Source organism: Xenopus laevis, chromosome 3S, assembly GCF_017654675.1.
Source record: "Xenopus laevis strain J_2021 chromosome 3S, Xenopus_laevis_v10.1, whole genome shotgun sequence".
Lineage (NCBI taxonomy): Eukaryota > Metazoa > Chordata > Amphibia > Anura > Pipidae > Xenopus > Xenopus laevis.
The window spans coordinates 126,595,398-126,611,521 of NC_054376.1; the positions used below are offsets into that span (position 1 = coordinate 126,595,398).

At 43.1% G+C, this 16,124-nt stretch overlaps 1 protein-coding gene across 1 annotated transcript in view; it reads right to left on the reverse strand.

Moving 5' to 3' along the window:
- The window catches only part of arrb2.S (arrestin beta 2 S homeolog), a 32,718-nt gene extending 16,594 nt beyond the window's left edge, over positions 1-16,124 (reverse strand). The window contains 2 exon segments of the mRNA NM_001093097.1: positions 666-696; positions 16,024-16,124. Coding sequence (NP_001086566.1) covers positions 666-696; positions 16,024-16,046 — 54 coding nt within the window. The 5' untranslated portion in view covers positions 16,047-16,124.

The following is a 16,124-nucleotide window of genomic DNA, read 5'->3' on the forward strand; positions in this document are numbered from 1 at the left end:
CTAGACTGACTATTAGGAAGGACTTTACATGCTAGACTGATGTTTAGGAAGGACATTACTTGCTAGACTGACGGTTAGGAAGGACATACTTGCTAGACTGATGTTTAGGAAGGACATTACTTGCTAGACTGACAGTTAGGAAGGACATTACTTGCTAGACTGACAGTTAGGAAGGACATTACTTGCTAGACTGACAGTTAGGAAGGACATTACTTGCTAGACTGACGGTTAGGAAGGACATTACTTGCTAGACTGACGGTTAGGAAGGAAATTACTTGCTAGACCGACAGTTAGAAAGGACATTACTTGCTAGACTGAGGATTAGGAAGGGCATTACTTGCTAGACTGACAGTTAGGAAGGAAATTACTTGCTAGACCGACAGTTAGGAAGGACATTACTTGCTAGACTGAGGATTAGGAAGGACATTACTTGCTAGCCTGACAGTTAGCAAGGACATTACTTGCAAGACTGACAGTTAGGAAGGACATTACTTGCTAGACTGACAGTTAGGAAGGACATTACTTGCTAGACTGACAGTTAGGAAGGAAATTACTTGCTAGACCGACAGTTAGGAAGGACATTACTTGCTAGACTGACAGTTAGGAAGGACATTACTTGCTAGACTGACAGGACGGCAGGAGGGCAGCCCCGCCCAGATACTGACCTTGCAGTTAGGGCTGGATTTCTTGAAAACCCTTGAATGGACAGGAAAGAAATAAAAGATTGTTAGCACTTTCATGTATTCTTACTGTTCATTAAAATTGATCAATGTTAATGGCAGACATTCATTGCAATTATATGTATCCTTAACAGACACGTTCATTTTATATTATCCTGTAAAATAGCTTGTTCTTCAGCAGACTGCACTCTATGTACCCCTGGAACTATAGCAGGGTGACCGTTACCCCAATGTTTATAAATATCTGTAACCTTGTTATGAGCTAAGGGGGCCCAGTCTGAAGGCCAGTTAGGGGGAGATTTGTGGTGAATGCTTATTTGTACCCTGGGTACCCCTGGAACTATAGCAGGGTGACACCCCAATGTTTCTATATATCTGTAACCTTATGAGCTAAGGGGGCCCAGTCTGAAGGCCAGTTAGGGGGGGATTTGGGGTGAGTGCTTATTTGTACCCTGGGTACCCCTGGAACTATAGCAGGGTGACACCCCAATGTTTCTATATATCTGTAACCTTGTTATGAGCTAAGGGGGCCCAGTCTAAGGGTCAGTTAAGGGGAGATTTGGGGTGAGTGCTTATTTGTACCCTGGGTACCCCTGGAACTATAGCAGGGTGACTGTTACCCCAATGTTTCTATATATCTGTAACCTTGTTATGAGCTAAGGGGGCCCAGTCTGAAGGCCAGTTAGGGGGAGATTTGGGGTGAGTGCTTATTTGTGCCCTGGGTACCCCTGGAACTATAGCAGGGTGACTGTTACCCCAATGTTTCTATATATCTGTAACCTTGTTATGAGCTAAGGGGGCCCAGTCTGAAGGTCAGTTAGGGGGAGATTTGGGGTGAGTGCTTATTTGTATCCTGGGTACCTCTGGAACTATAGCAGGGTGACACCCCAATGTTTCTATATATCTGTAACCTTGTTATGAGCTAAGGGGGCCCAGTCTGAAGGTCAGTTAGGAGGAGATTTGGGGTGAATGCTTATTTGTACCCTGGGTACCCCTGGAACTATAGCAGGGTGACACCCCAATGTTTCTATATATCCGTAACCTTGTTATGAGCTAAGGGGGCCCAGCCTGAAGGTCAGTGAGGAGGGGGGGATTTGGGGTGAGTGCTTATTTGTGCCGTGGGTAATATGAAACACTTGCAACAACATAGCAGAAATCAGCTCTCTTGCTTGTCTGTTAACCATCTGGCTTCTGATACATTATTTCAGGTGGTTGCTTAGAATTATATTTAACTCAACAAGACAAACGTTTTGAGGTGGAGTTCCCCTTTAATTTCAAGGCTAACTTCACTTGGACCTGTGCGCTGTACAAAAACTAAAGTTGCACAAAACAAGATTTGGGGTTTCCGGAGTGTTGTATGAGCACATAGGTTCCTTCCTGAAAGCCCAACACCCAGTAATGAGCTGCTAACCAGAGCGGGTGCTGAGTGAGGAGGGTGGTGGTTGAGTAAGAGAATTTGGAGAGCAGAAGGGGAAGAGGAAATGAAGACACAGAGGTGGAAGGACAGAAAAAAGAATCAAGAGGCAAAGTGAAATATATGAAAATGTGATATTCTGAGACAATTTGCAATTGGTTCTCATTTTTTATTATTTGTGTTTTTGAGTTATTTAGCTTTTTATTCAGCCATCTGGTTGCTAGGGTGCAAATTCCCCTAACAACCATGCATTGGTTTGAATAAGAGACTGGAATATGAATAGGAGAGGCCTGAATAGAAAGAGGAATAATAAAAAGTAGCAATAACAATACATTTGTAGAATAAGAGCATTTGTTTTTAAATGGGGTCAGTGACCCACATTTGAGAGCTGGAAAGAATCAAAAGAAGGCAAACAATTAAAAAAAAAAACTATTAAAAGTAAATAATGAAGACCAATTGAAAAGTTGCTTTAAACTTAGCATTCTATAACATACTAAACGGGATTAACCACCCCTTTTAAAAAGTGCCCCTGTGTCTGTGTGAAGTAGACTCGGTGCAACACAATTTATTTTGAGCGCTGCCAGTGCAGAAAAAGCTTTTTCAGATAAATGTGGATTTATTTTGTGTTGTGCTGGTTCATACCAATGGAAGCTGTATTCTGACACACAAATCCACTTAAAGGAAAAGTTCAGTGTAAAGTAAAAACTGGGTAAATAAATAGACTGTGCAAAATAAAAAATGTTTCTTATATAGTTAGTTAGGCAAAAATGTAATGTATAAAGGCTGGAGTGACTGGATGTGTAACATAATAGCCAGAACACTACTTCCTGCTTTTCAGCTCTCTAACTCTGAGTTAGTCAGTGACTATAAGGGGGGCCACATGGGACATAACCGTTCAGTGAGTTTGTAATTGATCCTCAGCATTCAGCTCAGATTCAAAAGCAGCAGATATGTCCCATGTGACCCCCCCTCAAGTCACTGATTGGTTACTGCCTGGTAACCAATCAGTGGAAAGCAAGAGAGCTGAAAAGCAGGAAGTAGTGTTCTGGCTATTATGTTACACATCCAATCACTCCAGCCTTTATACATTACATTAACTAGATACATTCAGCTGAGACAACAGTTCCGCTTCCACAGCAGGACCAATCAGCTGAGACAACAGTTCTGCTTCCACAGCAGGACCAATCAGCTGAGACAACAGTTCAGCTTCCACAGCGGGACCAATCAGCTGAGGCAACAGTTCCGTTTCCACAGCAGGACCAATCAGCCGAGACAGTTCAGCTTCCACAGCAGAAGCAATCAGCCGAGCCAACAGCTCCGCAGTAGTTATTTTCCATATCAGCCACTGCTATGGTGGACAAAATCAGTTTGACAGTTCTACAACCCACAGGCAATTGATCTGATCATAGAGTACCCCATAAACCCCATCTGTCAATCCCCAATTAGATAGTGGTCCCCAAATATCAGCTATGGTCCCATGCATGCCAATGCACAGCCAATGTCAGCCTATGAACACCTTAAAGGGATACTGTCATGGGAAAAAACATTTTTTTCAAAATGAATTGTTTAAAAGTGCTGCTCCAGCAGAATTTTGCACTGAAATCAATTTCTCAAAAGAGAAAACAGATTTTTTTATATTCAATTTTGAAATCTGACATGGGGCTAGACATATTGTCAATTTCCCAGCTGCCCCAAGTCATGTGACTTGTGCTCTGATAAACTTCAATCACTCTTTACTGCAAGTTGGAGTGATATCAGCCCCCTCCCTTTCCCCCCCCAGCAGCCAAACAAAAGATCTAAGAACAACACTTAAAGGAAAACTATACCCCCAAAATGAATACTTAAGCAACAGATAGTTTATATCAAATTGAATGACATATTAAAGAATCTTACCAAACTGGAATATATATTTACATAAATATTGCCCTTTTACATCTCTTGCCTTGAGCCACCATTTCGTGACTCTATCTGTGCTGCCTCAGAGATCACCTGACCAGAAATACTACAACACTAACTGTAACAGGAAGAAGTGAGGAAGCAAAAGGCAGAACTCTGTCTGTTGATTGGCTCATGTGACCTTACATGTGGTTTGTATGTGTGCACAGTGAATCTTACGATCTCAGGGGGCGGCCCTTATTTTTTAAAATGGCAATTTTCTATTTATGATTACCCAATGGCACATACTACTAGAAAAGTATATTATTATGATAATGGTTCATTTACATGAAGCAGGGTTTTACACATGAGCTGTTTTACTCAGTATCTTTTAATAGAGACCTACATTGTTTGGGGGGTATAGTTTTCCTTTAAGGGCTGGGACACAATGGGCGATTTGGGGAGATTTAGTCGCCTGGCGACTAATCGCCGCGACTTTCCACGACCAATCTTCCCCGAATGCCTCCCCTCACTCTGCGCCTGGCTAAAATGAAAAATCGCCTGTGCTAATCACACGCGGCGATTCGTTTTCCGAAGTCGCCCGAAGTTTCCTCGTGAGGCAACTTCGGGTGACTTCGGAAAACGAATCGCCGTGTGTGATTAGCGCCGGCGACTTTTTATTTTATCCAGGCGCAGAGTGAGGGGAGGCATTCGGGGAGAAAAGTCGCTGCGATTAGTCGCCAGGCGACTAAATCTCCCCAAATCTCCCAGTGTAGTATTTACCCTAATAGTAAAAACCCATGTCCCACTGAGACACATTCAGTTACATTGAGAAGGAAAAACAGCAGCCTGCCAGAAAGCATTTCTCTCCTAAAGTGCAGGCACAAGTCACATGACCAGGGACAGCTGGGAAACTGACAATATGTCTAGCCCCATGTCAGATTTCAAAATTGAATATAAAAAAATCTGTTTGCTCTTTTGAGAAATGGATTTCAGTGCAGAATTCTGCTGGAGTAGCACTATTAACTGATGCGTTTTGAAAAAAACATGTTTTCTGATGACAGGGTCCCTTTAAAGGAGAAACAAACCCTTAATAAAAAAAACCCTACCCCCCTACCCTTAGGGACGCACCGAATACACTATTTTGGATTCGGCCAAACCCCCGAATGCTTTGTGAAAGATTCGGCCGAATACCGATCCCTAATTTGCATATGCAAAGATGGTGCCTGTGAACTCCGCTGGACAGAATCTGCACCGGGGGGGGGGGGTGGGTAAGTAAAGAGTTGGGGAATTTGCTCTGGGGGCAGCTAGGCTGGGGGGGAGGGGGGTCTATGTAGGGTAGGGTTTTTTTTATTAAGGGTTTTTTTTTCTCCTTTAAGACTCGCAACATCCATCCAGAGACGCTGTAGGTGATAAGCCATGCCAAGACCTTTTTATTCTTGGTCCTCACAGCTGGTTCTGACTACTGAACAGCCTGGCATGTTTCCTTTAGTACATTGTTTCCACAGTCAGAATGAGCAGTGCAGAGAACAGCAAGGGGCAGACAGATACGATGTTCAGTAAAAATTATATTTAGAAACCTCTTTATAACCATAAACAATCTGTGGTATATATATATATATATTTTTTTTTTTTTATGTATGTATATGATTTTTCATTAGGCAGTTTATGTTTGGCTTGACATCGTCTTTAAATTTCCACCACAGCTTTGTAGAAGTTTCAGTGTGAGTAAGTGGGAATAGCCACACAGGTATCCGGCGTGTGAGAACATGTCTGTATATATCGTATATGCTCTAAACATGCAACTGTCAATTTGAAAAAAAAGGCCATGCAGGCCTTCTGAGCCAGGATTCCAATAAAGGCTTTTTTTTGTTATACAATTCGGATGGTGCTGTGACTTCACTACTTAAACTGTCAACTGCCACAACAGGACTCCAGGAACAGATCTGCACTGCCCTCCCTGCTGGTACCAAGTGTACTCCTCCAGTCTGCACACACCCAAAGCAAAGGGCTTAACACACTTACTTTCACTAACAGACACCCGAGAAACCCTAAATAGCTTTTGAGCAGCAATGTTCCAAGAGGGTGAGGCCAGGGTGTGGGTGAGGATTAGCCTGTAAAGGTCTGAGGCTGAGAAATTGCTGTTGTAGAGGGAGACGTTAGACAACAGCCTAAGGAACATGGTATCAAGTTGCTGGACACAATCAGATACTTCAGCTATAGCTGGAGGGCCTGCATTTTAGCACTCATCGACCCTTCCACTGTATTAAAGGTGGTGTTCTCCTTTAAATTAGCTTTTAGTATAATGTAGAGAGTGATATGCGGAGACAAATTGCAATTGGTTTTCATTTTTTATTTGTGGTTATTTAGCTTTTTATTCAGCAGCTCTCCAGTTTGCAATTTCAGCTAATGTCCACTTAACTATTTTCTTTAACTCTGTAAGAGTCGAGCCCCAGCAATAATACCCTTAGCCACCTTCCCCACTGGGGATCTCTGCCTTTATATCTAGAGATATATATATATATATATATATATATATAGAGATATATATAGATATATATATATATATATATATATATATAGAGATATATATATAGAGATATATATATATATATATATATATAGAGATATATATATATATATATATATATATATATATATATATATAGAGATAGATAGATAGATAGATAGATAGATATACACACACACAAGCTGGGTATTGGCATGTAATCCATCACCCTGAGGCACCACCAGCAGCCAATGAAATCACACTATGATCACTTCACTGTGACTACACACTGCGGCATAGGAGTTGAAACAAAAAGGAAAAATTGAAAGGGGTTGTTCACCTTTAAATGAACTGTTAGTATGATGTAGAGAGGGATATTCTGAGATCATTTGTAATTGGTTTTCATTTTTTATTATTTGTGTTTGAATTATTTAGCTTTTTATTCAGCGGCTCTCCAGTTTGCAAGTTCAGCCATCTGGTTGCTAGGGTCCAAATTCCCCTAGCGACCATGCATGGATATGAACAGAAGACTGGAATATAAATAGGAGAGGCCTGAACAGAAAGACAAGTAATAAAAATAGCAATAACAATACATTAGTAGCCTTACGGAGCGTTTTGGGTTTTTTTTAGATGGGGTCAGTGACCTGGAAAGAGTCGGAAGAAGAAGACAAATAATTCAAATACCTTAAAAAAGAAAAAGTCCAACTGAAAAATTGCTTAGAATTAGTCATTCTGTAACATAAAAAAGTTAACTTAAAGGTGAACCGACCCTTTAAAAAAGAAGGAAAGCCTAAAAGTAAGTAAGCTTTATCAGAAAGTCTGTATAAATACACCAATAAACCCTCAAAGTAATGCTGCTCTGAGTCCTCTGTCAAAAGAAACATCACATTTCTTTCCTTCTATTGTGTACTCATGGGCTTCTGTATCACACTTCCTGTTTTCAGCTTAAACCTCCAGGGCTAGGGCTTGAGCATGCTCAGTTTGCTCCTCTCTCTCCTCTCCCCTCCCTGCTGTAATCTGAGCCCAGAGCTATGAGTGAGCAGGGAGAGACTCAGGCAGGAAGTGATGTCACACCAAGCTAATATGGCGGCTGCTATCCTAAACAAACAGAGAGCTTCTAGAGCTTTTTACTCAGGTATAGTAAAACATTCTACAGAATAAATATAGCATTCTAGCATGCACTATTGGCAATAAAATGCCTCTGTAGCTTTCCTTCTCCTTTAAAGGCATCTCACGCTCCAATACCAAGCACAACATATCAATCACATGGAGCCGACAGGTGCTCTTACGGTGCCTTAAATATGTAAACGTCTCCAGCTAATTAGGCGCCACACTCCCTTCAAATTCAAGCAAATTAAATGCAAATATGGGCAATGGGGGAAATCACAAGCAAAACAGGACAGAACATGCAAAGTCAATGAATGATACGGACAGACAGCGAACGATTAACAGTCGTGGGGGGGAATAGACATTCCTTAACTGCTTGTGGCCAAATGCCTCCCAGTAAGCATCTCCAAGAGATTGATATATTTGTATGTGCATATTGCCTTTCAGCAATATGGCTGCTTCCTCTCAAATGAAAGGAAACAGGAAGTTAAGCATATAAACATGGCAGCCGCCATCCCTGCTGAGCAACTCTGCTATTACAGTTCAGATAGCGGCCTTTTGGGATGCAAGTTGTGTGTGGGCGAGTAGAGGGGCCTGTACAGAGGTCATGTGATTAAACTATGGGTTTAGGTAGTATATCTGATAATATTTTAAATTTGAGGTGAGAGAATAAAAAGTTACAAAACCCCAATGACATAGTGCCTTCCTCATGCCGTACTAAAAGTTCATCTGTGCAGGAGTTGCCCCACTCAAAAATCTTTTTACTCTCGTTGCTTTCACTGCCATATATCGTGAGTGTGTGGGGTGTAGAGTTCTGCTGGTGTGGGCAGATTGGGTGGTAACAGGGCTGATACAGTATATACAGTCAGTGTGAGGAGGGTAACAGGACTGATACAGTATATACAGTCAGTGTGAGGAGGGTAACAGGACTGATACAGTATATACAGTCAGTGTGAGGAGGGTAACAGGACTGATACAGTATATACAGTCAGTGTGAGGAGGGTAACAGGACTGATACAGTATATACAGTCAGTGTGAGGAGGGGAACAGGACTGATACAGTATATACAGTCAGTGTGAGGAGGGTAACAGGACTGATACAGTATATACAGTCAGTGTGAGGAGGGGAACAGGACTGATACAGTATATACAGTCAGTGTGAGGAGGGTAATAGGACTGATACAGTATATACAGTCAGTGTGAGGAGGGTATAAGAAATGATACAGTATATACAGTCAGTGTGAGGAGGGTAACAGGACTGATACAGTATATACAGTCAGTGTGAGGAGGGGAACAGGACTGATACAGTATATACAGTCAGTGTGAGGAGGGTAACAGGACTGATACAGTATATACAGTCAGTGTGAGGAGGGTAACAGGACTGATACAGTATATACAGTCAGTGTGAGGAGGGGAACAGGACTGATACAGTATATACAGTCAGTGTGAGGAGGGTAACAGGACCGATACAGTATATACAGTCAGTGTGAGGAGGGTAACAGGACCGATACAGTATATACAGTCAGTGTGAGGAGGGGAACAGGACCGATACAGTATATACAGTCAGTGTGAGGAGGGGAACAGGACCGATACAGTATATACAGTCAGTGTGAGGAGGGTAACAGGACCGATACAGTATATACAGTCAGTGTGAGGAGGGTAACAGGACTGATACAGTATATACAGTCAGTGTGAGGAGGGTAACAGGACCGATACAGTATATACAGTCAGTGTGAGGAGGGTAACAGGACTGATACAGTATATACAGTCAGTGTGAGGAGGGTAACAGGACCGATACAGTATATACAGTCAGTGTGAGGAGGGTAACAGGACCGATACAGTATATACAGTCAGTGTGAGGAGGGTAACAGGACCGATACAGTATATACAGTCAGTGTGAGGAGGGGAACAGGACTGATACAGTATGTACAGTCAGTGTGAGGAGGGGAACAGGACTGATACAGTATATACAGTCAGTGTGAGGAGGGTAACAGGACTGATACAGTATATACAGTCAGTGTGAGGAGGGTAACAGGACTGATACAGTATATACAGTCAGTGTGAGGAGGGTAACAGGACTGATACAGTATATACAGTCAGTGTGAGGAGGGTAACAGGACTGATACAGTATATACAGTCAGTGTGAGGAGGGGAACAGGACTGATACAGTATATACAGTCAGTGTGAGGAGGGTAACAGGACTGATACAGTATATACAGTCAGTGTGAGGAGGGTAACAGGACTGATACAGTATATACAGTCAGTGTGAGGAGGGTAACAGGACTGATACAGTATATACAGTCAGTGTGAGGGTAACAGGACTGATACAGTATATACAGTCAGTGTGAGGAAGGGAACAGGACTGATACAGTATATACAGTCAGTGTGAGGAGGGGAACAGGACTGATACAGTATATACAGTCAGTGTGAGGAGGGTAACAGGACTGATACAGTATATACAGTCAGTGTGAGGGTAACAGGACTGATACAGTATATACAGTCAGTGTGAGGGTAACAGGACTGATACAGTATATACAGTCAGTGTGAGGGTAACAGGACTGATACAGTATATACAGTCAGTGTGAGGAAGGGAACAGGACTGATACAGTATGTACAGTCAGTGTGAGGAGGGGAACAGGACTGATACAGTATATACAGTCAGTGTGAGGAGGGTAACAGGACTGATACAGTATATACAGTCAGTGTGAGGAGGGTAACAGGACTGATACAGTATATACAGTCAGTGTGAGGAGGGTAACAGGGCTGATACAGTATATACAGTCAGTGTGAGGAGGGTAACAGGACTGATACAGTATATACAGTCAGTGTGAGGAGGGTAACAGGACTGATACAGTATATACAGTCAGTGTGAGGAGGGGAACAGGACTGATACAGTATATACAGTCAGTGTGAGGGTAACAGGACTGATACAGTATATACAGTCAGTGTGAGGGTAACAGGACTGATACAGTATATACAGTCAGTGTGAGGAGGGTAACAGGACTGATACAGTATATACAGTCAGTGTGAGGAGGGGAACAGGACTGATACAGTATATACAGTCAGTGTGAGGAGGGGAACAGGACTGATACAGTATATACAGTCAGTGTGAGGAAGGGAACAGGACTGATACAGTATGTACAGTCAGTGTGAGGAGGGGAACAGGACTGATACAGTATATACAGTCAGTGTGAGGAGGGTAACAGGACTGATACAGTATATACAGTCAGTGTGAGGAGGGTAACAGGACTGATACAGTATATACAGTCAGTGTGAGGAGGGTAACAGGACTGATACAGTATATACAGTCAGTGTGAGGAGGGTAACAGGACTGATACAGTATATACAGTCAGTGTGAGGAGGGGAACAGGACTGATACAGTATATACAGTCAGTGTGAGGAGGGTAACAGGACTGATACAGTATATACAGTCAGTGTGAGGAGGGTAACAGGACTGATACAGTATATACAGTCAGTGTGAGGAGGGTAACAGGACTGATACAGTATATACAGTCAGTGTGAGGAGGGTAACAGGACTGATACAGTATATACAGTCAGTGTGAGGAGGGTAACAGGACTGATACAGTATATACAGTCAGTGTGAGGAGGGTAACAGGACTGATACAGTATATACAGTCAGTGTGAGGAGGGTAACAGGACTGATACAGTATATACAGTCAGTGTGAGGAGGGGAACAGGACTGATACAGTATATACAGTCAGTGTGAGGGTAACAGGACTGATACAGTATATACAGTCAGTGTGAGGAGGGTAACAGGACTGATACAGTATATACAGTCAGTGTGAGGAGGGTAACAGGACTGATACAGTATATACAGTCAGTGTGAGGAGGGGAACAGGACTGATACAGTATATACAGTCAGTGTGAGGGGAACAGGACTGATACAGTATATACAGTCAGTGTGAGGAGGGTAACAGGACTGATACAGTATATACAGTCAGTGTGAGGAGGGTAACAGGACTGATACAGTATATACAGTCAGTGTGAGGAGGGTAACAGGGCTGATACAGTATATACAGTCAGTGTGAGGAGGGTAACAGGACTGATACAGTATATACAGTCAGTGTGAGGAGGGTATAAGAAATGATACAGTATATACAGTCAGTGTGAGGAGGGTAACAGGACTGATACAGTATATACAGTCAGTGTGAGGAGGGGAACAGGACTGATACAGTATATACAGTCAGTGTGAGGAGGGTAACAGGACTGATACAGTATATACAGTCAGTGTGAGGAGGGTAACAGGACTGATACAGTATATACAGTCAGTGTGAGGAGGGGAACAGGACTGATACAGTATATACAGTCAGTGTGAGGAGGGGAACAGGACTGATACAGTATATACAGTCAGTGTGAGGGTAACAGGACTGATACAGTATATACAGTCAGTGTGAGGAGGGTAACAGGACTGATACAGTATATACAGTCAGTGTGAGGAGGGTAACAGGACTGATACAGTATATACAGTCAGTGTGAGGAGGGGAACAGGACTGATACAGTATATACAGTCAGTGTGAGGGGAACAGGACTGATACAGTATATACAGTCAGTGTGAGGAGGGTAACAGGACTGATACAGTATATACAGTCAGTGTGAGGAGGGTAACAGGACTGATACAGTATATACAGTCAGTGTGAGGAGGGTAACAGGGCTGATACAGTATATACAGTCAGTGTGAGGAGGGTAACAGGACTGATACAGTATATACAGTCAGTGTGAGGAGGGTAACAGGACTGATACAGTATATACAGTCAGTGTGAGGAGGGTAACAGGACTGATACAGTATATACAGTCAGTGTGAGGAGGGGAACAGGACTGATTACAGTATATACAGTCAGTGTGAGGAGGGTAACAGGACTGATACAGTAATATACAGTCAGTGTGAGGAGGGTATAAGAAATGATACAGTATATACAGTCAGTGTGAGGAGGGTAACAGGACTGATACAGTATATACAGTCAGTGTGAGGAGGGGAACAGGACTGATACAGTATATACAGTCAGTGTGAGGAGGGTAACAGGACTGATACAGTATATACAGTCAGTGTGAGGAGGGTAACAGGACTGATACAGTATATACAGTCAGTGTGAGGGTAACAGGACTGATACAGTATATACAGTCAGTGTGAGGAAGGGAACAGGACTGATACAGTATATACAGTCAGTGTGAGGAGGGGAACAGGACTGATACAGTATATACAGTCAGTGTGAGGAGGGTAACAGGACTAACAGTATATACCAGTGTGAGGTAACAGGTAAGTATATCAGTCAGTGTGAGGGTAACAGGACTGATACAGTATATACAGTCAGTGTGAGGGTAACAGGACTGATACAGTATATACAGTCAGTGTGAGGGTACAGGACTGATACAGTATATACAGTCAGTGTGAGGAAGGGAACAGGACTGATACAGTATGTACAGTCAGTGTGAGGAGGGGAACAGGACTGATACAGTATATACAGTCAGTGTGAGGAGGGTAACAGGACTGATACAGTATATACAGTCAGTGTGAGGAGGGTAACAGGACTGATACAGTATATACAGTCAGTGTGAGGAGGGTAACAGGGCTGATACAGTATATACAGTCAGTGTGAGGAGGGTAACAGGACTGATACAGTATATACAGTCAGTGTGAGGAGGGTAACAGGACTGATACAGTATATACAGTCAGTGTGAGGAGGGGAACAGGACTGATACAGTATATACAGTCAGTGTGAGGGTAACAGGACTGATACAGTATATACAGTCAGTGTGAGGGTAACAGGACTGATACAGTATATACAGTCAGTGTGAGGAGGGTAACAGGACTGATACAGTATATACAGTCAGTGTGAGGAGGGGAACAGGACTGATACAGTATATACAGTCAGTGTGAGGAGGGGAACAGGACTGATACAGTATATACAGTCAGTGTGAGGAAGGGAACAGGACTGATACAGTATGTACAGTCAGTGTGAGGAGGGGAACAGGACTGATACAGTATATACAGTCAGTGTGAGGAGGGTAACAGGACTGATACAGTATATACAGTCAGTGTGAGGAGGGTAACAGGACTGATACAGTATATACAGTCAGTGTGAGGAGGGTAACAGGACTGATACAGTATATACAGTCAGTGTGAGGAGGGTAACAGGACTGATACAGTATATACAGTCAGTGTGAGGAGGGGAACAGGACTTGATACAGTATATAACAGTCAGTGTGAGGAGGGTAACAGGACTGATACAGTATATACAGTCAGTGTGAGGAGGGTAACAGGACTGATACAGTATATACAGTCAGTGTGAGGAGGGTAACAGGAACTGATACAGTATATACAGTCAGTGTGAGGAGGGTAACAGGACTGATACAGTATATACAGTCAGTGTGAGGAGGGTAACAGGACTGATACAGTATATACAGTCAGTGTGAGGAGGGTAACAGGACTGATACAGTATATACAGTCAGTGTGAGGAGGGTAACAGGACTGATACAGTATATACAGTCAGTGTGAGGAGGGGAACAGGACTGATTACAGGTATACAGTCAGTGTGAGGGTACAGGACTGATACAGTATATACAGTCAGTGTGAGGAGGGTAACAGGACTGATACAGTATATACAGTCAGTGTGAGGAGGGTAACAGGACTGATACAGTATATACAGTCAGTGTGAGGAGGGTAACAGGACTGATACAGTATATACAGTCAGTGTGAGGAGGGGAACAGGACTGATACAGTATATACAGTCAGTGTGAGGAGGGAACAGGACTGATACAGTATATACAGTCAGTGTGAGGGGGTACAGGACTGATACAGTATATACAGTCAGTGTGAGGAGGGTAACAGGGCTGATACAGTATATACAGTCAGTGTGAGGAGGGTAACAGGAACTGATACAGTATATACAGTCAGTGTGAGGAGGGTATAAGAAATGATACAGTATATACAGTCAGTGTGAGGAGGGTAACAGGACTGATACAGTATAATACAGTCAGTGTGAGGAGGGGAACAGGACTGATACAGTATATACAGTCAGTGTGAGGAGGGTAACAGGACTGATACAGTATATACAGTCAGTGTGAGGAGGGTAACAGGACTGATACAGTATATACAGTCAGTGTGAGGAGGGGAACAGGACTGATACAGTATATACAGTCAGTGTGAGGAGGGGAACAGGACTGATACAGTTATATAGCAGTCAGTGTGAGGTAACAGGACTGATACAGTATATACAGGTCATGTGTGAGGAGGGTAACAGGCTATCAGTATATACAGTCAGTGTGAGGAGGGTAAACAGGACTGATACAGTATATACAGTCAGTGTGGGAGGGGAACAGGACTGATACAGTATATACAGTCAGTCAGTGCAGTGTCAGTGTGAGGAGGGTAACAGGACTGATACAGTATAACAGTCAGTGTGAGGAGGGTAACAGGACTGATACAGTATATACAGTCAGTGTGAGGAGTTAACAGGGCTGATACAGTATAACAGTCAGTGTGAGGAGGGTAACAGGACTGATCAGTATATACAGTCAGTGTGAGGAGTAGTCACAGGACTGTATACAGTATGATACAGTACAGTCAGTGAGGAGGGTAACAGGACTGATACAGTATATCACAGTCAGTGTAGGACAGGACAGTGTCACAGCATGATATACAGTCATGATACAGGTCAGTGGTAGGGTAGGGTTCAGTGATATACAGGACATGAGGCAGTGTGATACAGTAGTGGAGTACACGTGTACATCAGAGGGGAGGACTACAGTATATTACAGAACTGATACAGTATATACAGTCAGTGTGCAGGAGGTAAACAGGACTGATTACAAGTATATACAGTCAGTGTGAGGAGGGTAACAGGACTGATACAGTATATACAGTCAGTGTGAGGGGGGTAACAGGACTGATACAGTATATACAGCAGTGTGAGGAGGGTAACAGGACTGATACAGTATATACAGTCAGTGTGAGGGTAACAGGACTGATACAGTATATACAGTCAGTGTGAGGAGGGTAACAGGACCGATACAGTATATACAGTCAGTGTGAGGAGGGGAACAGGACTGATACAGTATATACAGTCAGTGTGAGGAGGGTAACAGGACTGATACAGTATATACAGTCAGTGTGAGGAGGGTAACAGGGCTGATACAGTATATACAGTCAGTGTGAGGAGGGGAACAGGACTGATACAGTATATACAGTCAGTGTGAGGAGGGTAACAGGGCTGATACAGTATATACAGTCAGTGTGAGGAAGGGAACAGGACTGATACAGTATATACAGTCAGTGTGAGGAGGGTAACAGGACTGATACAGGTCAGGATATACAGTCATTGTGAGGGAAGCAGAGAGGGGGCAGGGTAAGTGGCTCGGCTGTACATAAACAGAAGGAGAGCAGTGATACACAGGTTCCCCCTCACAGAGTCAAATACTCACCGGGTTCCCGCCCTCTCCCCCATCTTCCCAGCTCCTGCGCTTGCTCTGTGTTCACGCGCTCCACTAGCCCTTAGTGGGGACGCGCACGGCTTCACACGCAC